The 27,676-nt window shown below is 40.3% G+C and overlaps 1 protein-coding gene across 10 annotated transcripts in view; it reads right to left on the reverse strand.

Annotated features, from left to right (window-relative positions):
* ARVCF (ARVCF delta catenin family member) overlaps window positions 1-27,676 on the reverse strand; it is a 277,932-nt gene that overhangs the window by 75,024 nt on the left and 175,232 nt on the right. For 6 of the 10 annotated variants that reach the window (XM_061370845.1, XM_061370843.1, XM_061370847.1 and 3 more), the window contains 2 exons: window positions 18,276-18,434; window positions 8,532-9,139 (listed from right to left, as the gene is read on the reverse strand). In XM_061370845.1, coding sequence (XP_061226829.1) covers window positions 8,532-9,139; window positions 18,276-18,401 — 734 coding nt within the window. In that variant the 5' untranslated portion in view covers window positions 18,402-18,434. Of the gene's footprint in view, window positions 1-8,531; window positions 9,140-18,275; window positions 18,435-26,747; window positions 26,781-27,676 lie in introns of all 10 variants that reach the window. The other 4 variants (XM_061370841.1, XM_061370839.1, XM_061370840.1 and 1 more) reach the window with 1 other exon arrangement.

Here is a 27,676-nt window from a genome sequence, read left to right on the forward strand (position 1 = left end):
TTAGCAAAACAATTATGATAGAGCTGGATTACATTTAGTAGGAAACATTGAGCTTGACTATTGCCGCTACTTCTGCAACCAACTAAAGCTGTAATTAAAGGCATTCAAGGCCTGGGCAGAGACCACAGTCACTTTTCAGCAAGTCTGAAAAGTTCCACTACATTTCAACGTTGATGCTCACGCAAGCATACTGAACTCATCAATATACATATAACAGTGTCAAAGGTGATGTAAAACTTAAGTTCTGAATCCAAGCATGTAATAAAAGTCTATCCTGTACAGAATTCAGAATATATGTACAAGACTGTTGGTCAAGAGGCCCATATCCAACTTTTAACTTCAAAGTAATTCGCTGTACATGCAAACCAAGTCCAGTACTCTGAGCTTTCCTCCCCAAATCAGCAACTAACCTGGATCGCTGAAGTAAATGATCTTCAGAACCTAATACTCTTAAGATCATTTACAGCATTAGAATGAATGGCATCCATCTTGTTGTGCCATAATTCACTGTGTGTAACTGAAGTAAGATCAGTCACAACCGGCTAACACACACTTAGGTATTACTGTCCTAGTTCACACAAAGGGCAAAGTTACAATCAAGACAGTTGAAAATACACCAACACAGTACATTCTCACAGGATAAACATTCATATTCTTAAAAATAAATAACTAAACCAGTATTTGACAAATATTTCTTTTTCTTTAGCAACCACCTCTTCAACTATAATCTGCAACCTTCAGAAAAATATCCCCACCCCCTCTGATCACTTCCTACAACAGAAGAACATTTCTGCAGGAGATTTGTAAGGAAAGGCATTTACAGCTTCAACATTTGTTTTTGAGATTCACTGATACACTTCATCCTTTATTCAAAGTGACACCTTTCATCCTTCAGAACATGCAGAGCTCTTGCAGAGGAGCTTCAGTGCACGTGCAGTGAGATAACACGCAAGTCCTTAGAAGTACGAAAGGAAATCAGAAGCTTGTGCACAGTGAACTACTGGTCACAAACTCTTCAGTTTTATATGTGAATAAACCCCCAGGGCAATAAGGCAACTTGCACCTCATAGTTACCAACTCCCAAACACTTTCAACCTTGCAGTCAATTCTCTCTCAGGCTCTGCCCCAAAGGTTCACACCAGCTTGCTAACCTGGCTGAGTGAGGGGGATGAAGAGCTGAAGAGACCCACTGGGGAGCTGAATCAAATTTCTAATTAATCCCACTGTTTTAAACGTCAGTTTGGAAGAATTTTCTTCTTCATCCTTTCTCTCTAACACTACTCTTAACTGATTTTAACATAAACTGACATCATTCATATATATAAACAGCAGCAACTTTTTGCCTTACTCTTCTTTTCCTGGACAGGTAACTACAATACTAAGATAGTAGCTAATCTCAGTCAAGCAAGGAGTTTTAATTGCTACAAAACGATTCTTCTAAGCTTTCATTTTAATCATTGACTGAACAATTTCTGATGTCATTTTGAAGGAAGTATAGACCATTAGAACTCAGAAAGAAAATGAAGCTTGCTGTTATTCTGAAGGGACTGCTAATTAAACGAGACTCTGGGGAGAGGAGCAACTGGAGGTGGAGACTGAACTGAATCTTGTACAATTAATGCTTTTAATGTTAAAAGTGCCTCTGCTGACTTTAAGTTGCTTTAATTGCTGTTCTAAACCATAAGCTGAATGAAAGGAAAAAAATGGGCCAGTATCCAAAACTCAGAATGAATCTGAAGAAATCCTTTTATCGATGCAGTTATTTGTGTATGTATAATTCAGTACACAGTAATTTACAATGTCTGGACAGCTGTTTTATTTTCCCTTACAGAACAAAGCTGTTTCCATCACTCCAAGAAGAAAGTAACAACACTGAAAACATTTACTCTTGAGCATATACCCAGGGCAGAGGTAATAACAAAACCCCTTAACTACTCCTCAAACAAAATTCTGGGTTTACATATATAAATTTGGGAAAACCAGCTTTAAAACTACAACAAAAACTCTGTTCTCAAGCTCATCCTGATGTTAAATTCTTTCAAGCTAAATTCTTACTGACTGCATAAAAGTAACAGAAGATTAATTTCAATAACCACCACCTGCACAGCTCTTGCTTGCTTGACTTGCTAACTGGCAGTTCAACACGCCTCAGCCCTCTGAGCTGCTCACAAGAAACTGTACACCACCTCAGTTACACCTGCACAATTAAGTTTCTCTCTCCTTGGCCATGCAAATACACAAAGATAATTACTGCCTTGGGATGCAGCTTGTTTGCACTATTACCATGAAGCCTTTCAAACAGAACCACACAGATGAGTCCATCTTCCTCATGTTGATTCGTCTCCTCTGAGCCACACAAAGCTCCTTGGTTTCATTACATTTTCCTAAAATGAAACTTGTTAGGACATTAAACTGCAGCACTCATGACAGGAGAGAGTACTACATAACTCTAGTACCAACAACAGTAACTTTTAATTGTCTACCCTAGTTATTATATGTAGGTGGGAATATCTGAATAATCAGTTACAAAAAAAAAGAAAAAAAATCACATCCCAACTTGCTACTTATTCTAATAATTTCTTTTTGTTAAGAAAGAGAGTTGTTTCTTCTGTTATTCCAATACTGATGTATCAAGGACAGCCAACAGGCTTTGATGACACTTGCCTGTAACGATAGCTCTCTGGTGTAATCCCCAGGACATGGAGCTGGGGTAGAAGAAGATATGGGAAGATGCTGAGAGCTTCCTGCTGCAGGGAAGAGGTTGCAATGCTGCATGCTGTAGGTACAGACAGCTGCATTTAGGACGGTTTAGGATGAATATGAAGGTGGTGGTGGGGAAGGCAGCCCTACTCAGAACCCACCAGCTACTGTTCCGTGGTGAAGTGCTGTCCACAGCACGTACTGCTGGCCCCATCCCCACAGCAGAAGTAAAGCATCCTCAAGGAAACAAACCCTGAACCATAACTGACTTTTAACAACTGCTGGCATTTTTGTACAGTTCCATTCTTACATGAACCATTCACTTATAACTCTGTTCCCACCAATCTCAACCTCATTCTGCTGGACCATCTCCTTAGTGGAAAAAACAGGATTACACAACACAACTGTTTGGTACACAAAGACATGTACTTTGAAACAAGAGTGTCTCTTAAGTATCTGTAGAGAAACGATGAGCACAAGAAGCACTATTGCTGAAATAAGCCCACACAGGTCAGATCCAACATACCCTGGTAAGATGAAACAATGTCAAGAGCACTGGATAATGCACCAGTAACAAACCCCATTGTTTACCTGGCAGCAAACGCAACACCTGAACACTTGACCCTTCAAGATCCTCAATAATTATCTAGAAACTCTGAGATCCTGGTGTGAACTCATGAGCTGTACATGAAAGCTCAGCGAAGGCAAGTATCTCATCACACCAATTAGGGTTCACATGACTCAATACAGTGATCAAATCTGGAGAAGGAAAGCTCTGAATACCAGCTTTACCATTGCTTAACAGCACTGAAGGGAGGCAGTTTAACAAAACAGATCATCTGCAAAGGAGCAAAATACGTGACCAGACAGTGCAATGCCGAACTACCACAAGGCCTTTGGTGGCCTTGGCAGACAGATCCCCTCTCTCCATGTGAATGAAGATGGTCTGGCCCAAATCAGGTCCCAGCTCCCCTCATTTAACAGAGGGCTTGGGAACAGGGAAGCACAGGCTATGCAAAGAGCAAAGAAATCAAAGGCATGCATCTATTTGGGAGTTAAACACAGTTTCTGAAGTAAAAGGAGTAAAATCAGCAACACATTTACACAGAGAGAGGGTAAAGGAATCATCCTGAACCGGACTGGTGGAGGCCAAATGCATTTTTTTCCCTTCATACCAGCAAAGCAGCTACACTGGAAGGGAAAGGCACTTGATTCAGAACGACTAATGAGAGCTTCAGCAGATACAGTCATCTGTGCTGAGGCGGCCAAGAGCTCTTTACGCTCGGGACTGAAAAGATCTGGTAGTATGCCAGAGTTGCTGACTACAAACATCTTGCCTTCCATCTGTTTGTAGCAAGGCAGCTGAGTTTCAGAATGCCATGGGTCTCACTAATCACCTGTCTTAGGGAACTGATAAAAACACATTCTAGCATAGATAAAAACTGGAAGAGAGCTATAGATTTATTATCTTCCTCGTGGCTTCAACATAGGCAAATTTAAGTGAACAGGTGAAGGATTTACACATTTAATCTTCAACAACTTATATAAGTGTTACATTCATCACAGTTTGCAGCTGGTGTCTGCTTAGGATAAAAGACCAGAAAGGCTTGGGATTTCAGAAGGGAACCTTGTGCCAGAAACTGAAGAGGAAATCTAAAGACTTTGCAGAATGAGGTCCTACTTTTGCCAGCCTCTATTCCCTGACAGGAGGGCACGCAACAGGATTTCAAAACTGGACTGAATCCTTTGCTGAGACAAGTCTGAGTTATGGGCTGTATGGGTAACCACCAAAATTCCCTTGAAAGCTCCTAATGGATGAGCTGACTTATGTTACCTCCTGCCACATGAAACAACCACATGCCAGTCTTCTGCTACCAGCTCAACAAACTGAGATCTTAAGGAGAAGCCTCAAAAAAAAGCACCTTTTCTAAACTGACTGCATTTTTATTTTGCTTTACCCTGTTCTGCCCAGGCATGTCCATACACTCCTGCCCCAACACAGACAACATCCCAGTGTTGACTATATCCTAGTATTACACTTAATGATTGGGCGTTAAACAAGACGTCTGTCTACAGACAGACCTAAGGATGGGTGTTGCGGTGAGGCCACTCTTGGAACGGGTGAAGTTAGGCCAGAAGTGCTGACTGAAAGTACATTTACAAATGTAAACCTTTATATTCTAGACTGAAAAAATACACCAGAAGTAAAATGTGACTAATACATATGTGATAGCAATGTCTATACATAACAGAATTCTGTCTATACATAACAGAAGCAAGAGACCTACTGTTACTTAATCATAAATTTGGCTTGTTTCCTGGTAATAATAATTTGGACCATCAAGTAACAACCAAATATAGTCTCAGCCTCTGAGATCAGGCTTCTGCCATTGAAAATTTAACAGCAGAAAACTGTTTTGTTGTTGATTTAGTCACCACTAAAAATGCATATCCTGTCTAGTCTGGAACAGTAACACTGGCAATAGCTGCTCCAGGCCTTTCATGGGTTAAAAAAAAAAAAAAAAAAGGAGAAAAGTCCCATGAATGCCAGTACAAGTGCAAGCCCTAGTGATCCACTCAGGAAATAAACTGTCACAGAGGCAAGAAATAAGAAGTTGAACAGAAGATAAATTTTAAAAGTAAGATGAATTATGACTTGCTATTTTTTCCTGATCTGTGTTAACTCCAATTTAATGACTAAAAATATTTAAATAATATTAGGGATGGGATTTGTGCATGAAACATAGTCTGTACTTCCTAATTCTCTTTCAAAAAGGACTGTATATAAACCACCTTGCAACACCATAAGACTATGTATTTTTAAAGACTATAATAAAAAACCTCCTGATTTAATAAAGGCAACCTACCATTTGAAGAAAAAAGGGCATAAACTCAATTAAAGATGTTTAAATACCTTCACAAGTTAATGGGAGTAATATGAAATAACTATTATTGAAATGTCTCTCACTCCAATTTATTATGCAATCTAACATAAACCAAACCAGAGCAACATGCTGAAGAACAAAACATCAAGTGCCAGGTATTGCTACAGAAAATAATGTATCTTACATCAGTAACTGAGTATAAAAGAAAAGAAGAACAAACCCAGCCACAAGCACTGGGGAGCCAACTGAGAATATCTGCCTTTGTGCAGATATCTGGATCTGTAGATGTTTGTGAGGAGGCACATTCTTCCACAATTGAAAATGAAATATAAGTAGCTTAAAATGAAGCTGGTGATGACAGAAGGAAAGCACAATACCTATTTATTTCTGTGATCAAATGGAACATGCAAGGGATTGAATGAATAATCTTACTAGAAACCCCCTTGACCAGGATCCCCTCCAGACCCAGCTGGGTGGCCTCTTTATCACATGGGGTGAGATGCACTACCACAGATTCAGATAAGAAGCCTCCATTCAGTCCCCTCAGACAGAACAGCCTCAAAACTAGGAACCAACAGCCAGGATCCTTATTCTACCTTTAAACTATTAACAAATGAGGGCAGCACTTACTGGGAAGAAAACGGGAGAATAACTGCAGTTTTTGCAGAAAGCCAAGAGAAGTCTGTGGCATGATGAAGATGTCCAAGCTGAAAGACGTGTGATGTAGAAAAGCTTCTAACAGTGTTGTTATACTCACTCTACACATACAAACTTTTTGAAATCAAAGGTGTTATCAATTTATCACACTCATTTAGTCATTTTCACAAGGAAAAACTTATTTAAAAAAACCTAGAAAGGAATAATTAAGTAGTAATTACCCTCACCTAGTACAAAGCACTATTTGTAGTCTTCAGTTCCTTGCAGATCAGTAGTACATCTGAAATGCAGGTTTTTTTGAATTGTTCAAGTATTTCTTTGAAATGTCAAAAATTAACTACTTATGAAGAAGCCCCTCACACAATCTTCTTATGTTCTCACCAGCTGAATTTTGCTGCCACAGTCAGGCTAATTACTTTTCAAAGCTTCTTGATCGTATTTAATATTGAAAAAAACCCCACAGTAAAAGAAACCTAAACCAAAAATTGTGAATTGGTCCTATCCAAACTGCAAGGAAGGATAAATCAAAGGCATGATTAAACCAAACAAAACCTTAAAAATGCAAATGGGTAGGTTCTAAGAATACATTTAATTATTCATCATGCCTAGTTTGAAAAACATTAATAAACATTTAAAAGCACTGCTGCCTGACTGCTTTTAACAAGAACTGTAAACTTGCATAGATGCAGGGGAACAGCAAACAGGGTCTAATAGACTGAGAGGTATTTTGGCACCTACTGGCTGCAGGTATTCCCTTTTGCCCCATAAAACACTAATATGTTTATGTAATGTGATGTGGTTCCACTAGTTGGCAAGCTTGTAAGATCAAAGATGTAACAAGGGACTTAAAATGATGTTCTGGGAGTTATGCCTTGATACTCCACCCCTAGCAGTGTTCAAGGCCAGGTTGGATGGGGCTTCAGCAACCTGGTGTAGTGGAAGGCATCCCTGCCTGTGGCAGGGGTTAGGAACTAGATGAGCTTTAATGTCCCTTCCAATCTAAACTATTCTACGATTCATTCTATGATACCTTTTCTCTCTCCTTTTTTTTTTCTTTCAAAGTAGATGACAATTAGCAGGTGCCCGGTTCCACTGAACTTCCAGAAATGTGAAGGGAGACAGATCTAGGAAAGCAAGGAAGGAATCATGAAAAACTAACATGTTTTGGAGAGCTCCTACTTGGACAAGAGCAAAAGGGCCTACCCAAATCCCAAGAATTACTGCTGATGAAGTGAAGGCTTCAGTCAGAAGTGTTAAATCCAAAGAACATCTACACACACAGGGGCAGATAGGTGACAGACTCTTTACAGCTCTGGAAACTAAATTAAAAGGAAAATAATGAGAACTAATTCCACAGCAAAACATGAATCATGAGGACATGACTTCATGTATACACACAAAAGTTTGTACACTGCTTCGAGAACAAAATATACAAGTTTTTCAGGTTCATATTCAGAAGATGACTTCCAGCTGAGTAATAAGCCTCTCTTCCCAAGAAGAGAGCAAAAGCCGACAGCTGCAAGCCCAGCATAAACAACTAAAATCATAAAATAGAACATCCCTTGGAAAGGGGACTGAACCAGAACTAATTTGTGACTGGTCACAAATGAAGTTACGTTAAGTGCAAAACAGATGCTTTTATCTCCTCTTCATGTAGGCACAAGACAAAATAATTATCTGGTCTTACAAAATGTTTAAATACTCCAGTCAGGTTCAGCACAACCTGGACTGAAATGGTTGTACTGCACAACCTGCAGCTGAGGGTGTGCGGTTAGCACAGGATCAGGAGCTGAGGCTGTCAAATACCTCACAAGACAGCTTTTATCCAACAAGGCCTCCCTTCAACACCAGGTATCAGCTCCTCTGGAACCCCAACCAGCTGTTCAGAATTTGTTTGGCAGATGTGCACATAACCAGACCTGTCAGAAGTCTTACAGATTACAAATCTCTCTTTTCACCTTGCTAGTGTGGGATGTCTTCAGGACAATACAATGTAGTCTCACCTGTTCCTCAGAAGAAAGGAAAAATGTAACTTGGCCCTCTCCTACAAGATCATCTCTTTCTTTGTAAATTCAACCTAAACTAATGAGCCCAGAGACACAGTGCAAAGGTTCCTCATCACTACTCTCACTCCCTTCTGAATTTCATGTGCATTTTACAGTCCTTTATGGGTAACAAAACTACAGGTTCTACCTGGTTTTTTTTTCAAGTAATTCCAGAACTTACCAGACCATTAAGAGTTCAAATAAGCAAAAAAGAGCTGCATTATAAAAAATAAATGGATTTTACCTTCCTTTGTGAGGTCTTCCTCTCTCTGGCACACCTGCAGATGTCCTCCGGTTCACAGTGGAATAATCAGGGTCCAGTTCATATCCTTCATCATCAACTCCAAGGCTGCGGTTATCATCTTCCAGTCCATAGGGCTCTGGCTGGAAGCGTTCTGGCTGGGAGCGGTTCAAGTCAACATTGCTACCCACTGGCACCTGAGGCTGGGCAACTGGACCATAGTTATCCCTTCTGCTTGGCAAAGTGAAGCTACCATCATCTGGCCTGTAACTGTTTCCTGCCATGTAGGCATAGCGAGGACGGTAGTTGACACCACGAGACAAGCTGCCATAGTTATCAGATAGATCTCCATAACCATCATGACCAATATAAGGGCGATACTGACCCTCGTGACTCTCAGGGTACGAATCGTTGTAGCTGTTGTAAGATCTGTTTAACGTGGATGATGCTTGTGGTGTAATGTACCGCTCCCCATTCTTCATGTACCTTCTGTCTATTGAATCTGTGTAGCTGCCCATGGGAGAGGAGCCGTCCATTGATGGCAGGCCATCAGGCCCAAGTGGCACCTGACGCACTGTTCTGGTGGTGACTGTTTTGACCATTTTGGTAACCTGTGAAGAAACAGCAAACAGGTTAATTTTCTCCTTGCTGCACAACACGCTGAGACACACAGTGAACTGGAACAGTAAAACAGGGAGAATCACAAAGCATAAAAGACAGGTCACAGAGCCAGAGTTGAGGGCACTCTGGAACTCCTGCAAATCAAAACCATTGCAGCCATGTGACAGATTGTGCAAGTAGTGCAAAGTCATCTCACCAGTTCATATTTGCCCAAAAGATTTTCAGGAGGCATCTTTCCTAGAGCAAACTTCAAAATGTTGAGAAGCCACAGCCTGTCCTCTCACAATCAGTGCAAATACCACATCACCACCTCTAGTTTGACAGAAATACAGTTACATGTCCCTGCCTGATTTGGATAATTTGTACTGATGTGTAGCTTGCTCAAATTTGGCAGTAATACTTAGGAAACCATGACCTCAAACAGAAAAATTTTGGAGTTCAAGCTTTTAGACAGCACAACTACTTAAACATATGCTTACATCCAATCATCACCATACAAGCCTAACAGGTAGCTGTCATTCCAATTTTGGGTGACTAACAAATTTGCAGTAACAAACACTAATACCACAGGGCTTTTGCAACTGCAACTACCCTAAACATACTGGACCAGACAAACTTGTTTAAAATATTAAAAAAGTCTGCAAATACATCTTTATCTTTTCTTCCTATAAATCACATTTAATTTCAACACAAAATTAGTCTATTTCCCAGAAATGATGAAAACTGGAAATGTTTAGTGTCCAGAAGGCCCTTATGTTCAGGGTGTTTTGCTAAAGGGTAAGCACAAAGACTCCTCAAGAGCTTTCAATAGTGTTCTGGTTTCATGGGAAAAGGTCTGATGATCTGCGTAAAACAGTGTTGGACAAAAGCCACTATTTACAAGCTAGCAAAGGACTTTCTGTATTGGTTGGTATGTGGAGTCCATCATCTTCTGTGCTGTTTTCCAGAGTGACCAGCACTCTCTTTTGGAGAGAATACAAACCCAGCAGAGACCAAGCTACCCTTGGTTACCCTAACCCTAATAAAGTTACTTTAACCTACAAAAACTTACCCTAACCCTAGTAAATGCTGACTTCGTAAAACAAACAAACACCACTAAAACCACGACCAACAAAAAACAACCAACAGGACAACCAAGCAACAAAACAACACAAGGATGAGAGACAGAATCAATCCACCGGAGAGCATTATATGAAGAGAGGGGAGCAACACAAAACAATATTGTTAAGAGACATTTTGGGTTCCTAAAGTATTAAAGGTAAATGACACATTTCTTCATGTAAGCACATATTGAACTGCATACATCAAGAGAAATAGTAACTATAACATGTATGCCTGGATTGCTTAGTGTAGTCCAAATAGATACTTTGACCTATAGCCTCTGATTTAAACATTTAGATTGGCACCAGATTAGCCAAGCTGCTGCTAAAACAAAATAATGAGTGCATCTCTTGAAGCGGCTCCAGATATGTCCTCCAACCAGATGTTTTCACACAGAAACACCAAACAGCAAAAATTCACCCAAACAGCATTTCTTTTCCTAAAGGCATCTGTGAGAAAATGATACTTCAGCCTAATAGAGTAATGAAATCCTGCAAGACTGAAAGCAGCACAAATGGCTCTCCACCATCAGAGTAATTAAACAGCATCATGATGCTGAATAAAGCATAGCCAGGTACCAACACAACCTTCATAGCTAATTTGGGCCAGAGCCAAAGAAATTGCCTCTTAAACCCAAAGGGGTTTCCTTAGCAGGTAAACCTCAGGAAAGATGTTAGTTTCCATGCCTCCAAACCTTCTTTTCTCCCTTGTTTTAAAAGCACACATTTCTATAACTAGAAGGAAGGAAAGTAGAAACTAAACATTTATTTCATGATAGAAAATTCAACAGCTGCTTTTGCTTATTACCTGCACACAGTACTTGTACTTTCCACTCAAGTTATCAGCATGACCACTGTCATGGCATTTATAGAACTATACAGAATTTAGAGAAAAGAGAGAGCTGGCATAACTTACAGTAGCGCTTTGTGAGGTGGACATACAGAAGGCAACACAGCTCAGTATTCTCCTACTGAAGTATGAAACAGTAATTTTATTCAAAACAGTATGCTCATAAGTGATCTTGTAACAGTAAGAAAAACAGCATTTCCCAGGCCTGAGAGTTTTGCAAAGCAACAACAAAACTGGATGCAAAGTACTGGGCCTTTGTGTTCTTGAATTTGGGAACAAGTAACAGGAATAACAGGAAGTAATGTAGTGCTTCAACAATCTGATGAATCAGAAATTGACACTTTTGCTCAGGAAGGAACAAAGAGGCAGCTTTCTAGACGCCAGGAAAAGCACTCACATGAGCTCAAAGCCCTTTCTTTCAGCACTATTCCACAGGAGTCAGGTATTTTAAATGTAATTCTGAGGTTTGCTTTTCAAGGCCTACATTGCCATGCACACATGGTTTGTCATGTGTAATTTTCCATAAACTTGTCAAGATCAGACAATGCAAAATGCCTACTGCCACATACGCCATGTCTGGCTGCAGCAGTAGCAGAAAAGAGGAACAAGATTTCACCTGCAGCATCCTTGGACAAAGGCTTTGCAGAAGAGACATTGTTGCTGCATGTCTTCACCCAGCAGCCTACTGCCAATTCTGGATGCTTGCTCAGCTTTGACTGTTGGTTTTCTTTTAGAATCATAGTTATTGTTAAACAGAACGAGGAAACACAACCCAGAAATTCTATGGCAAGGACATTTGTCTACCAATATTCAGTATGTGTACACACACACAAAAAAAAAAAAAGGCAGAATTTCGGAACACTTGCAAATCAATTCCTGGATAATGACCAGTTCCCTTACTGCGTTTTTCACCATCCTCTCTAGAGAGTATTTACAGAGATTACTTTTTTTATATGACAACACAGAATGGTTGAATGCAGCAGATTCATTTGCAACGTTCTCCCCAATTTGTCTTATTTTTCTGCCTTCAAGACTAGCACAGACAAGTTTTCAATGGCTATGGCTAGTCAAAAAGATACACTTAGCATCAGCTAGCACATGTAGGAACAAGTCTGCAATGTTAGCACAGCTTCACCTTTATTATTTTCTGAATGCTGTGCCTATTAACGAGTAGAAAGAATCAGGGCAATCCAAAACCCCCGTCAGTCACATAAAAAGGAACATTTCACTGAAGCATTAACACATTTCTCATAGCATAAAAGCATTCACTAATGCTAAAGGTGTTATGGTGGGGCAATCAAACCAAGTCTTGTATTTTGAGAAAGAGAGGGAGTTATTTGTAACTCATGCATCATTTGTCAGGGGTAGGCATCGAGATACAAGATTTATCATGCGATAAACAGACTTTGTTGCCTGCAGGACAATAAAGGGAAGCTTTTTGGAAGCAATTAGCCAGCACACAGAGGAAGGGCCATTTATTAGGTTTCCAAGCAGTAAAAATAAAAACAACCCAACAAACCAAGCATCTTTATTTCAGGAAATCCAGCTCAAGGGAATGTTTCACTTATATTTCTTAAAAGAACAGAGCAGTCTTGAGCAGCTGACAACACAGTAATCTCCTCTCCCAGCATTTTTGTGGTTTGCTTAATACGGATGCATTAGCCAGAAAGAAGGAAGCTATTCCAAATGGGAGTCCCAGCAGACTGTCTTGTCTGAGAGACACCTGATCCTCCACATGCATCCAATCTTGAGACAGATTTATTAACATGAACTCCCCTCACTACAGATATGCTCTAATGAAAAATTTAGATACAAGTTACTCTGAGAAAGTCTAATCTGACTTCCTCTGTTTACTTTCCATCTTTAAAGAAAACCTGTTTAAAGAGGTCTTTTAGCCCAATTACAAACCAAAGGTGTTGTTCAATGGTATCAATACTACAGAGAATCACACAGAAGCTTCAGTTTACTTCCCTATGAAAAAGCTGTTCGAGTATGCTTAAAATATATTTGCAATTCTTTACTCCCTGTAAACTATATTAAGGTCAAGGCCACAGTAAAAAAAGAAGTGCCAACATATCAACTTATTCAGGCCCTCTGCAAACAAACTCCTATGAGACTTCAGAGTAGTGCTTTCATTGTTGCTCTCCCACTCCAGAATATAAGGACATTTCAGGTTTATGGACCTACCCATGGTTCTCTTCCCCCAGATAGTAATTATTCTGTTAAACGATCCTCCCGCAGGATCCACGACAATGGTTTTTACCAATCCTATTTCTGGAAATACCTTTGTCAATGGAACACAAAGTAAAGATGTACGCACCTGTATTTTTCTGTCCCTCATCTTTTTACTTGTCTTGAAGAATGGGAGACCAAACATGAAAATACCCAATGATTTGACTTACTGAATGCATGTGCAGATGGTTCTAGTAGATGTCTCAAAGTGTACAGTGCTCAGACAAGAAGAGGACAGAGTACTGAGATTTCAGCTGAAGTGGGCCATCACAGTCAAAGGCGATCATCTTAACGAGTACCTATAATTCTGCCTTCCATTTTGTTATTGAGGTTGGTTTTGTTTTGCCTCCCCCCCCCTTTTTAAATATAAATTAAGTACATTACAAAAGCTGACAGAGAAAAAAAAATAATTGTTGAAACTATGGCATAAAATAGAAAACAGATGAGAAGGAATGCACGAGGATAAAGCAGTCTGTCATTTCTGAGAGCTCAGTTTTGAGCTACGGACTGTAAAAATTATCAGACCAAGCAGGTTGAAGCTATTACCTTTCTATTAAATGCTGTGTAAGAACTCACCCCATAGGTTTTCAAAACAACAGCTCAAATTTCTCCCCTTCAATTTTAAGCTTAAGGTTTCATATTTGAAAAGGCCTTTGACTTCGCTTGAGATCCATTCCTGCTCTATGACCTAATTCACTTAAATTTTCTGCGAAGTTTCAGAACTGCAGCTTGGGGTACCTGGCACCACCACAACTGAAGAGTTTCGGTCACAAGCATCACTGGTACTAGGAAGTGGGAGCAGCAGTCAATCACTGTTGGGAAAGATCTGGTCTTACTGAGTATTAGAAAGCACAAACGGATGGACTACAAATCAAACAACTTTGTATGCAGATTGATCTTGCAGTTTGTTCCATAAACCACCATTTTCAATGAATAAAAGTGACCTAAATCTCTCCAATCTTTTAGCATTTGAAAGATAAAAATAAAAGGTGCCTGAAGAAAGCAAAAAAAGCAAACTAACACAAGCAAAACACACACCTAATCTGCTTTTCTGAGTTCTCTTGAGCCACTTACAAACAGGCTCTCTTTAACACATGGCAGTGTTCCAGCTGACGGGCAAGAAGTGGTAGTCTCTCCCCAAGGTGACTTTCACTGTTGTAGCATGATAGGTCTTTGGCTTCCAGAGAGCTTATAAAGTTGAAATGAAGCATTATCTGCTACATCTTTTGTGCAGTGAACATTATGTAGGGACTTAATACAGCACTAAGAGAATAACAGTTTGGGGAAAATTACTCAGAGGTATCTCATTTTGAAAAGGCAGATGTTCTCCATTTAAAATATGTCAAATATTAAATTCCATTATGCCTTTCTTCCTGCCTCACTGCTACAGGCATCTTCAGAGATGCAAGGAAAAGCATAGAAAAACTGTCAATGCTTCTAGAATAAGGTTGTTTACTTACTATACTACTGGAGAGAATAACCTCTATAAATTACAGTTTTCAAACAATGGGGGAAGGGGAACAAAGAAACAGCAGCATTCAGGAGCTTTCACATCTGTAGCCTTTGCTCTGCTTCATTTCAAGAGCTGGAATTTTAGAGGCATTACACTCCAGCAAGGTAAAGATTCACAGCATTTAGCATAAATGACAATTTCCTTCTGAAGAATCAAAAAGTGCATACTAAATGGCATTAAGTACTGTGTCAAATTTTGAGCTCTCCAGTTCAAAACAGACAAGGAACTACTGGAGAGGGTGCAGAGGAAGGCTATGAAGATGGTTAGTGGACTGCAGCATCCCTCTTTTCAGTGGTGCCCAGTGACAGGATAAGGGGCAACAGGAACAAACTGAAAGAGAGGAAGTTTCATCTGATTATGAGGAAAGACTTCTTGGAGGGTGACAGAGCACAGGGCAGGCTGTCAAAGGGTTGTGGAGTCTCCTTCTCTGGAGACATTCAAAATGCGCCTGGACGCGTTTCTGTGCAACCTGCCCCAGTTGAACCTGCTTTAGCTGGGAAGGCTGGACTAGATCTCCAGAGGTCTCTTTCAACTCCAACCACTCTGTGACACATACTGGAAAAACATCTCTGGTCTCTCTGTCGGAGGAAGCATCTTGTGCTGCCGATTTATTTGCAGAACAAATATGCTGGAGATTGAGACTAGCACTGTGGAGCCTTCTAGCTACAGAAATAGCACAAATAGGTTCTAAACCCTTCCTCAAAAAGGCCTTGAGCAAGCACAGCAATGCAGAGCTTTAAAGCCTTTATTTGTACGTTGTCCTGACTACCTTAACTGATCAAAGGAGAACAAATAAAAGGGCTGAGCATAAAGCTATCCCCAATTATACTGAATGAACGCAGCATGACAATATCAAGTTTAAATATTACCCTCAGTAAGCAACAGATTAGGTATTACTGAAGATAGATATGAGGATTTCCACAACAGGAAATGGTGGTCCTTGAAAAGGATAAAAAGTACCTGCACACTAAAAACAAGGCCAGATTTGCATGGGGCTTGGAGGCTGTTCTTTCCCCCTCCCTTTTCTGTTATAATCTGGAAGGACACAGAACAGCAATTTCTGGGCTCAACAAAGATTCTACACTACTACACAGTGCATCCAAATGGACATGTGTTTGCATCTCTCATCCCAGCGAAATGCTTTCCTTTGCTGTCCTCATCTGAGCAGCAAGGTCAGAATTTTGTCGCTGCACACAGGTACCAGCAAACTTAATTTTATCTGTAAAGCTCTTGCATACAGCAGCATGACCTATGAAAACACTATGACAATACCTATTAGAAGTGATAGTAAGCGAATACTAATTAGCTCCTGGACACTTAACTGATGCTCCTAAATCCCAGTGACAATACTTCTCATTTACACATTTCCCATCAAAACCAAAAGCAAGTTGAAGACCAGTGTAATTAAAAATAATTATAAAATCTGACCTCAAATTCATTGTTATGAGCTATAAGATCTATGACATATTATCACAGCAATGAAAAATCCCAACAAAACAGTTTCAGAGACAACTACCACCTAAGTAAACTCACAGCAGCTCTTCTGACAGAGATAGGGCCAAGCTAAATAAATCTGTGTTTCGACATTTCGGAATCACTTCTGAACAACTGGATTTTTCTTCTTTTCTTTTAATTATTTTTTCAAGATATGGTCTTTTAGCAATAAAATATGAGGAACCATATCCAGATAGTGAGTTGAAGTCAGTGGCATTATTTGAATCAAATGCAGAGCAAGATATCTATGCACTCTTCCCTTTTTCTGCACACACCACTGCTTGGAATGAACAACAGACGAAAGCTCAGCTCTTTGAAATGGAACAGTAGCTCTTGGGTTGCCATTTTTTCAGTGTTCTTTTCCAATATGCAGATACAATTCCTGTCGTGGAGCTGCAACTGTCCTTTTCTTGGGGAAGATGGAAAAATAGCAGCTAGACCACACAGAGGAGAAAAATTGCACCTTTTAGGTTACGACAAACATGCACCTTTATCAGTGGCACAACTATTTCAGACAAACTATTTCATTCCATGTGGTGCTGTTATCTAGGGACCACTGCTTGGCCTCTACTCTATTTTTACAGTCACAGATCTCATTTTATTCACTTGCATAGCTGCACTTCCAGTCTCCTAAAACTTTGAGCTACTATCAGTGCACATAAAAATGTGTCCATCACCATGATTTTAATCACTTCCTTCCTGTAAATACCAGCTATTGTTGCTGCCACTAGAAAGAAAACAGCATTTCTTTCAAGTAAGTCACAGACTAAATACAGATTTTTTTGAAGAGTTAATCAAAATGGGGGTGTGTGTGTTTGTCTGTCTGATTTTTAAGACCTTCATCTTCTTCCAACAACGAGGTAACAGGCCAGTAATATTTATCTTGTAACTAATTGCAACAAATATAAAACCAGATACTCAGTTTATAGTATAGTGTGCAGGTCCACTGACCTCAGGAAATCAATGCTCATTTACTCCAGCCTGAGGATGTAATGTCCTGAGCACCTTAGAGGACCTCAATTCTGGAATGTCAGTCAAAATAAACAGCAATTTCTGCAAGGACCTCTGTTCGGTGCCTTTTCACACACAAAGCAGCTGGACAGTATTTTTTTTTTTTTAAATCTGTGCTGTTTAGAAGTTTTTAAAAAGGGAATCGCCCTTCAGCTTTCACAAGACCAAACTCTAATATGGGTTACAGCTCAACTTCCAAGACTCAAATTGGTAAGGTATATTAATGTTCTAGTGGCATTGGAGAGCATGCAGCAACTGCTCAACAAGGCTTCAAAATTATCTTAGAGAAGAAAAAGACATCAGGAAACTCAGAAAATAGGTAACACTTGTAATCCAGCTGAACCTGAGGTACAGGTCATTTGAGAACACACCCAGCTTTTCCCATGCATCAGGAGTAAAATGCCATTCAAAAGACTGTTGCAGAATTTCAATGCTATAGTGTTAAATGTTTATTGCTGTAAAGGAAAAAGGCATAATCTCATATTGTTATTAGACATTGTAACTAATTTGAAGACATATTTCCAAACACATTTTCCTTGGCTACGAAAGTAATTTACTCCAAACCCTAACAACTCATCTAATACTTGTACCACTACATGGGTTTGCAGGGCAATGCTGTGAACTGCTTCAGTAAAATAAAGTGAACCTTAAAAGAATAAACATTCTGGGAAGGGGTTCTAGTGTTTTTGATATTTTCTACTGTTCAGCTCAATCAACAGCTGTGGTAGCACAGCTGATAGGGAGCAAACTAGATGTAGAGGTGAAACTGAAGAAGCCCTTAACTCAGCTTTGCTGGCAAACAGAACATTCAGAATCACTGAGGATTACATCAGCTCGGTTGTCATCACTAAGGCTACTCCCTGCTATTTTCACTTTGTGATCAGATAATATTTTGCCATTTTCCTCATTGGTTATCAACCTCTCACCTTGGTTTCAGTTCTCCTTGTAGTTCCATCTTCAGAAGTGACAATGGACACATGTGAAGTGGGAGTGCCTGGGTCTTCCTCCACAGTAACTGTCTCTTCCACCATTTCTTGAGGCTCTTGCATCATTGCTATTGACGTCTGGTTACTGGGGCTTTGTTCCTATAGAAGCAGGTAAGAAATAAAAATTAATATTTAACTTCCACCATCATGGCATAACTATTCCATTTATTTCAGCTTTCTCAACTGAAAAACACACTTTATCCAGCAACATGCAAGTAGAGAGTCAGAGAAAGAAGTATTTCACATCTCAAAAAAGCATGCTGCAAAACTATGCTGGTATGACTGGCCTCAGTTTAGTAAAAGGAAATCATGTGAAGCATCTGTCCAGGACTTCATCATATTTATAGGCAACCTATCATAGACTAACAAACTACTGCCTTGTATTTAAACCTGCTTTGAGCTTTCCCTTCAATGCCCAGCACAGGATGAGTGGAATTTTTGTTTGTAAAAACATTCATTCAGTTCTGCAGTGAACAGGACCATTTGCTTTCAGAGTGGTTAATCTTATGCACCATTAAAAGTTTCTTTCCATTTGATAAAATACACTCAGCTGCAGACTGCAGAAGGCTATAAACCATCCAGACCTACTATTAAACTGACACCTTTGTCAAACTGTCCAGAGCAATGATAATTTAAAAAAAATGGATAGCTAGAGATTAATAGCTGAATTATGTGAAATGCCTTCTGACACCTTCCCTTCACGAGGTCTGTAAGATCTCACTGGCTATATGCTTATTTAAAATTTACAACAGGTAGACAATATAAAGTAACACTAAAAAAAAAGAAAGTACATCAAAGGCTGGTTCTTGCAGGGATGCTGCCCGAAGAGAGCCTTCTGCTTCTAGCCAGCACCAATGTCTGAACATTCCTTTTCCTCACACAATTGTGCGTCTCAGCACAGAAATCAGAGAAGCTCCCTTTGGTAGATGAATGTATTTCAGAAGTTTCACAGCAAGTGGCCAATAAAGAACCAGCTTACATACCGAGAAATAAGACTTTTCCCCAGCATTATGAATCCTCAGCTACTTAAAATGAAATGACTGGCTGCTCATGTCATTATAAGCCCTGAAGATATGGGGCTACACAGACCTCAAAGCCAAAGTAGGGCTTCTATTTGCACACCTTGTCAAATGGGAGACTAAGAACATCCTTTATTAAGCATATACACAAATATACATGCACAAATACACACACAGAGCCACGACTTCCCCTGCTCCCCCCGTATTATGAAAAAGAAAAAAGAATTACAGAGCCCTAAATTGCAAAGTGAACACACTTTCCGGAAAGAAGACGCTGTGGACAATTCACTTTACTTTTTAACATCATAGGAAAACAAAATTATTCGGATGAAACTGTTGCCATGCAGGTGTTGAATCTAACTATATATAGGTTTAAATATTCTTTACCTGTGAGCAGCTTCATCACCAAGGAACTAAAACATTTTACTTTGTAACATTTTATTTAGAAAAATTGCATTTCATCCCAATGCTGAACATTGGATTGCCCCTTTTGCTCTGCCATGTTTTCTACAAGCCCTGAAGAACAGATTCATAGAATCATAGAATAGTCAGGGTTGGAAAGGACCTTAAGATCATCAAGTTCCAACCCCACTGCCATGGGCAGGGACACCTCGCTCTAAAGATTCCTTCCCAGTGACCTTACGCTGCTGAGCAGGAGCAGAGTACTCATTAAGCTCCGCAATGAAAAGTGTCATTTAATCCTTGTGTGATCTACAGTTTCTTCTGAAAGAAGCCGAGATGCCCGTTCAGTTTCCTTTACTTACAGCTGTATTCTGACATTCTGGAACTTAAATTTCAATAAAGAAGGCACTTTCATTTTCAGGTAAGGGCTAATATTAACCAAGACTATGACAATAAGCCTCAGGCAATCATCGCAGTCAAAATGGATCACGGACAGCCTTCAAAGACAACACATACTGGACCACCAGAGGTGATATAAACAGGCGCTTCTTCAATTTCTACTGAAACCACAAAGTAACAGGCTACGGAATCAATCAATGAAAAAAAGGCTTCTGAAATCCTAATGAAAAACACTCCTTCAGTGTGCAGTATTTAATCATTATGGCAAATAACTTCCCATACACACTGAATCCTTTATGGTAGTGTTCATATGTCACATTGTGTCTTCTGCCCACAGCTTCAGAAGTGAAACTAGTTCCTGGGACAAATATATTAGTCCCTTCACATTGTTCTTGAAGATACTTATTTTAACTCCAACTCCCTTCTCCCCACCCCACAGTAAAACTTCCCTTTAAACAGAAGAATTTACACAATATTACAATACAGTAAAGACTCAGAGCTTCTATTTACATTCATGCAACCCCAGCCTCTCCAATAGCAAAGTAACCAGTTACTTGTAGAGATTATTTTTCCATTAGACCTTATCCCTGTAAACTTCCTTTTCATATCCAAGGCACGGAATGCCAGAACTGCTTCAAGGTGGGACCTTCTCACTCCTCCCACACATGTATGTACATACACACATATCTCATCCATCATCCTCATTTCCAGCTGCATCTTGCATGAATTTACATCTCTTCATTCCCCTCTAGATTCTTCAGCAGCAAAGTCTGCTTTGTGATAATAAACCTGAGGAGATGGAAGGTGGAAAGAAATATTTTGCTCTTTAAGCTTTTGCAAAACTTTTTTCTTTACGAAAGAAAGAAAGAAAGAAAGGAAACAAAAAAAAAAAAAAGCGCCTCCCTTTCTATTCAGACTGCCTGTGGGCAAAGGAAACCTTAGAAGCTGGGCACTTAAACATGAGCAAATTGCAAACTAGAGCATATTGACTTTAAATGAGCACTGTGCTAGATTTTATCCTCCGGGTGCTTCTAAAATGAAGATTCAAGCAGATACATATCTGCATTCCTACAAGAGAAAACTACTGTTAGCAAGAGACTCTCCTAACCATCAGAAAGAATACAAGTTTGCAAAGTTCAAGGTAGATATTCCACCACTGACAACTAACCATACTGCATCTTATGTCTTCCTTCTTATTATTATGTGAGCTACTGAGTGAGGAATGCAGTGAGCAAAGAAGGCAGCGTATCACCCAGTTTACTCCCTGAATTAGCTTAAGAACGTGTTGCTTTGATCTCTAAAGCCAGTACTTTCTCCACATCTCTAACCTAAGAGTTGTCATGAGCTAACACTAATGTAGAAAAGATGCAAAGGTTTTGTTATCTGTTTTTAGTTTCCATCATTAAGGATTTTAGGTCATCACAAATTACAGAAAGTGGGACACACTGCACCTTTCAAGCACCTTCTCTGTGTTCAGCTTTTAAGTCAGTATTTAGGACGCTCTTTTGCTAAATACATCTCAGCATCTCAGATGCCAAACATATGGCAGGTAAGCGTAATTATTCAAAGTAGAACACAAGTTGCCAGATAGAGCTGGAATATGATACCCTAATGAATAACCCTACCAGCAGTTCCCTGCCTTACAGAGGTAGGTAATTCCAGTTTAGAACACATACTAATTCATTTGCCTTGCTGGGTCTTTCAAAGTAAAAGCAACCATACAATTCCTCTTTTGTTACCACACTGCCCAAGACCCTGTGGTCCTTTCTCCTACTGTCAAACAAGAGAGTGTTCCCCAGCACAAGAGGGATCTGCCATGCCACAGCAATCACTGTTCATCATCTGAGCATCTGGGAAGACCAACTCTAAAGGGAGCTTCTTTCCATTCCTTTTCAATGGGAGACAGTCAGGATCCTTGAGTTCCTGCAGGTAGGCTCCCCCCTCATTCATGGACCCTCCCTTTGAAACATTCAGGGCACAACAGCCAAACTAGAGCAACTGTGTCACAGAGAGCATCAAGGGTCTGCAGCTCCCTGGGGGACATGGTGCTGAGGGGGGTCCTCTGGATGGCGAGGAAGGGGCCTCACTATCTGGGACCCACTTCTAGAGCACCCGGGCAAGGTGATCAGGGCAGACCCGAGATGGCAGCCAGGTCCAACCAGGAGGCAATCTCACAGTGACGAGGAAGGCTCAAGGTCAACCTGGGAAGCAAAAGGCTTAGGTCAGGATAGGATCAGGGAAGTCAAGTCTGCAGGCCGGAGTCTGGATCAATGTAGCTTGGCTGGAGACCAGTACTCCAGAACCGCATACGCGTGGACTGAGGGCCAGGGCTGATCTTAAATAGAGCTCTCAGGTCTCTCATCAGAAGGCCCCTGTTAAGCTGGTCAGGGCCACTGAGGTCTGTTAATGCCCCCAGGGCCCCACAGCCCTCCCAAAAGGGCAGCAGGAGTTCTCCTGCAATAAGCACACACATTTCAAGGTGATACCCCCCCCCTCATTAATAAGTATTACCCATGAGGTCTCTTTCAAGTAACAACCTTTGGCTCCTTGCAAAACACCATCAAATTATGAGAACAGATTCCAATCCAGGTACTGCATACAGTGTCAGTAGCTGTGGCTTTTCTCCCTGCTTTTTTGAGTACCAAATGAATCCTATCCTATTGCTCTGTGCTTGCATATCAACACACATTTAAAATCCAAAACAACAATTTATCCTCAGCCTGTAAAAGTTAAGTGCAGATGAAACAGCTACAAACCTTGTAAAATAAGCAAGAATAATAAAGTAACAGTAATTCTTGTTTTGTTAAAAAAACAAAAGTAATATACCATTTAGGGCTCATCTCCCAGGGCTTATTTTGCATTAGAAAACTACAGCTTCTATAATCACCACCATTTCAATTCCTAGAGTTACATTTCCATCAAAGTAGCTATTTTATATCTTTTTAAATTAAAGAATAACCTCCCCCAGGAGGATCAGACATCCTGCTTTAAGACGGTAAACAAAGTTCTTTATTCTCTGTCTATGAAATAATTTAAAATAGTCTGGAAACAATATAAAATCAGAGGAGATTATTACTTCCACTAAAACAGTCCCTCTTCAAAGACACTAAAATCATGTACATGAAATCATCATTCTCCCAGAGTTAGCCTTTGTTCAGTAGATTGCAATGAAGGCTATTCAGTGCTACTGCTTACTCCAGGCTACTGTCAGATACCAAAGTTGAAGGTTTTTGCAAAACACAAAGGCTGGATTCTATACCAATGGACACATTTGTCCTCAGCCCACCCCAGTGCAGACAAGCTCAAGTGTATCAACTCCTGTGAACACATACTACAAGTCTGGATATAATTAATGGCACTGGACAACAATGCTAATTGAATTACATGTGGAATCTCCTCCTACTACTCTTTGTTTAAATTACTTATTAAAGCTTCAGCCTCTGAAAAGCATGAGATATTTGTAAGTGAAAAACAGTCAAACATTGGTTTTGTCAGAGTCAAGTTCTCTGCTGATGTTCTACCCCCTGGTCTTCCAGCTTAGGTCTGCACTTCCAGTTCAGTCATGTCCTCAAGCTGTTACTTGCTGTAGGCAAGTGGAGAAGAAAGGAAGATAAAAAAGGCAAGTCTTCCAAGAAAACACCAAAACAGTCTACATAGAGATCTGCACCAGATTCTTATCCCAATAGGACATAAAGGAGGAACAAAGTCACTAGTGAAATTTGTTGAACTTGGTGTATTTGCAGATCTTTCCCCAGTAAAAGATCCAGCTCCCCAGCATCTGAAGGCTCTCAAATCCGGCTGCTATCACGTCCTTATGCCTTTTCCGAGTCCCCTTCTTTTAGCACAGCCTGAAGATCCCTTTTGTGCTCTCTGCCCTGGATTTGCCCAGAGAACTTTCTGTGCACCTCACTAGCGCAACAGCTGGAATCTAAGTTAGCCAGCACATGAGCCTGTATCATCTGAAGGGCATCTGTACAGGACATTGCCTGTTTTTAGAGCATGTTTCAGGAACACAGAAACAGGCAAGCACTCACAGGCAGCCCTGCTTGCATTACTGCAAGGCAGGGCACGTTCTGGAAGAACACAGAGGCCTTATGTTCAAAGACCGCTGCACTCCTCCAGTTCAAAAAGTGCAGCAAGGTCCTGGTCTTCAGTACCAAGCACAGGTGGTGTCACACTTAACCAAACTCTTCATAACCAGAGGAACCACTGCTGCACAACTGGGATCAAACACTGGCACAACCATGCAAAATGGCTCCAAAACAATGAAAACCACAGAGACCAGCTCATCCTGAAACCTAGGCAGGACACAGCACTGAAAGGAGAGTTTCTAAGATAGACAATGATTTTAAGATGGGAATACATAAATACATACTTTGCTGTAGATAAACTGATTTCCACTTAGTGAGCCTACTTCCCTGGTTTAAACATCACGTTAAACAAAATGTTTTTTAAAATATAAATATATATTTACATGTATACATACAATGGATTCAGCTCACATCAGTGTGAACCCGAACACATTAACCTATAAGAAGCTTCAAGCTCTCTGTTGGAGCTCTCCCACAAGCTCTACACTAAGGCTGGTCAGTTCAGAACATAAGGGAAATGTTAGCCCTCAATGAAAGCAGGCAGTTCTGGCATGGGACACCAGAATGAACTCAGCCACACACCACAATGCACTAACTGTTTCCTGAACACTTACACACTTCCTTTGTCCTTTAGAAACACACACGACAAGCAACTAACAAATTATGCCAAGATCTTTTAAAGCACCAAGGTTAAAAGGAACATTTCAGCAACCAAAAAAAAACTCCTCAACTACAGAAGTCTTGAAAAGCCACAAAGAGCAGGGTTTTTTTGCAAGCAGGCATGGTAATTCACCATCTGAAGGCATCACACCTTTCAGGGGGAGCAAGAGGCGGAGGTGAAGGAGAAGGAATCAAAACCCAGACAAGGCCTGTAGTAGTAATATTCATCTCTCAAGTACTGCAGGACATACTGGGGTTCTGTTCAGCCACGCGGTAACTGCCCATCAACAGGGAAATCTACAGTGCTTGCCCAATGGCCAACAAAGAGGGCTTTTATGCTATTTTAAACAATCTGAAGTGTCTCAGTTAATGGAAGACCGGGCAATTGGCCCTCAACTATTTCTAATTGACTGGAATGATGGATGAAGCTAAAGGGAAAGCTGACCCACTGAACTTTTCCATACAAAGCTAGAAAACTGAAGGAGATTGTAAACAGTTTATAAGAACAAGAAGTGCGAGAGGCAGAATCCCAGAGGCTTTACTCCTCTCAACCTGCTGCTGTTTCAGACAAAAGAAAACAAAGGACTTCAACTCAGACCAACAAACAACAAAAAATACATGGGAAGGCCTAAACAAATAAGGTATTTTTCCCATGCTCTCCTCCCCTTTCTCCACTAGCTACTTAGCTCTGCCATGCAAGCTGGTCCTTTGAATCAGAAAAGGCAATTTGTCACTTTGACAAGGCATCTCTCAGGGCTCTGTATTGCCTTGCCCTGCTTTTCAGATTGACTGAGTGTTAACTAAAGATGCCAGGACATTACACCTCAGTCAACTTCAACAGATGTGATAATACGTACTTAAATCTGAGTAAGGACACACATCTTCTAGGTACGGAAATGGATGTATAATAGATTTGTATTCACAGCACCTATCTTTAGGCACCTTAGCAAGGTATCTAAATGTACAATAACTTAATACTTCCTCTTTAGTCAAAAAGGACAGGAGCTTCAGGAGATAGTTCAGATTTTGCACAGACCAAATCACTTCCCTGGGCACATCCAGCTCTTGCCACCGATTCTGCAGGGAAATAGCATCACTTCAAGAAAGCACAAAAGCTGGGGGATGAACCCAGGCCTCAGGGCCCCGATGTAAGAAGCCTGTGACAGAACCTAGAACTGGACCAGGGTATCATAATTCATCATTCAGTCCCTTAGTGACCAGCTGTTTTTCTCACCCAGTGGTTAAGCAAGATCAAGTAGTAAAATAGAAACTCAATCCATTATTTTTAATATCAAAATGATATAGGCAGAAGAGAAAGGATTCCTGGCACACAGAGTGTTAGGACTAGCCCTGTTTCTCTTAGCTATCAACAACATGGCTATTATTTATCTGGAAAGTTTGCCCGCTAGGAAACCATACTAAATGAGCAGGAAATGACTGTTTCTCACCAAGATTTGCACAGAGTTGATTGCAATTTGCCAAGCTACCTCCCAAAGGCAAAAACAATGCAAATCTGCATGCCTAATCTATGACCAAACCCAGAACAGATCTGACTTGTTTCCTCTCTGGACTCTTTCAGATGAACTAACCAAGGCTAAGTAAGGGAGATTTGCAGTGGGCTGAAGTTACATCATGGATTACAATTTTCCAGCAAGCTCTTTCCTTCATCTCCACCTGCTCTCTCTACAATGCTGGTAATTAAGGGTGGTGTAGGATGACTCATTTGTATGCTCCTTTCTGCAAGACAGACATCTAGCTTTCAAATCTTCTTGGCCCCACAGGGTTTGGATCATAAATTAAACTGATGCATGTATTACTAGATATCAAGCCCCCACACTTACATGCACATAGGAGTCAGAAGCTAGGTCCTTCATCTAAAACAAAAAAAAAGAGCCGTCAGTTTGGCAAGTTTCTTTGTGCAGTCCGTGTGTCCCACACTCTCTCCCAGCCACTTACACCACTACTGTGTTAAACCCAAACCTGCCAGACCCAGTCTGTCAGTTCTAGGCTAATACATGCACGTCTACTTGTGCTGCTACAAAACTATCTTAGAGAATTGCTTTTTAACTTCAAGGCAGATGTAAACCATCTCTGAATACTTAGAACTATGACCAAGAGTAGAACACTATTTGGGTGTCCTAGCAGCCATATCAAATCAGTGTTAAATTAACTAATCTCCTCACCCACACACAATCTTGCTTTTAGATCTGAACTACACAACAAAAATGCTTTCTATTGCAAAATATACCACGACAACACAAAAAGAAACAACAAAATTTTTTTATAATCTCAAAGGAAATGGAACAAATGGATCACTGATGAATTTTTAAGCCTTCATTCCAAGAAAGCTGTTTCTTTAATAAATTATTTCTCATTCTAGGGAATACAAAGTGATTGTCAATAAATCTAATCACCCATCTCATGAGGAATGTGCTTGCCAATGTCTCTCACTATTAAGCACCAAAGCAGGTTTGCTTGGCACCAAAAGAGCAAGACTGCTTCAGTCCAAATGACTCCCCAGGAGATCACCCAGCTTAAATCACATTCTACTTTTCCATTGGTGTTTTTGCCCCCTTCCCTCCCATGCAATCTCCACATCAGGAGCCACCATCTAAACAACATGTAGCAGGAAATGTGTGAGCAGCTTTTAAAAGACGCCCAGCTCTTAGTATTATGTAAGCCCAGAGACCAAAAATGTGACAGCAGGAAAAAAACTGCACGGGAGGTCTTTGGATGACTGCAAGACCATTTGAACACCAAAAGGCACAAA

Source organism: Neopsephotus bourkii, unplaced genomic scaffold, assembly GCF_033783945.1.
Source record: "Neopsephotus bourkii isolate Nb327-2 ecotype Australia unplaced genomic scaffold, CSIRO-AGI_Nbou_v1 NB_1542, whole genome shotgun sequence".
NCBI lineage: Eukaryota > Metazoa > Chordata > Aves > Psittaciformes > Psittacidae > Neopsephotus > Neopsephotus bourkii.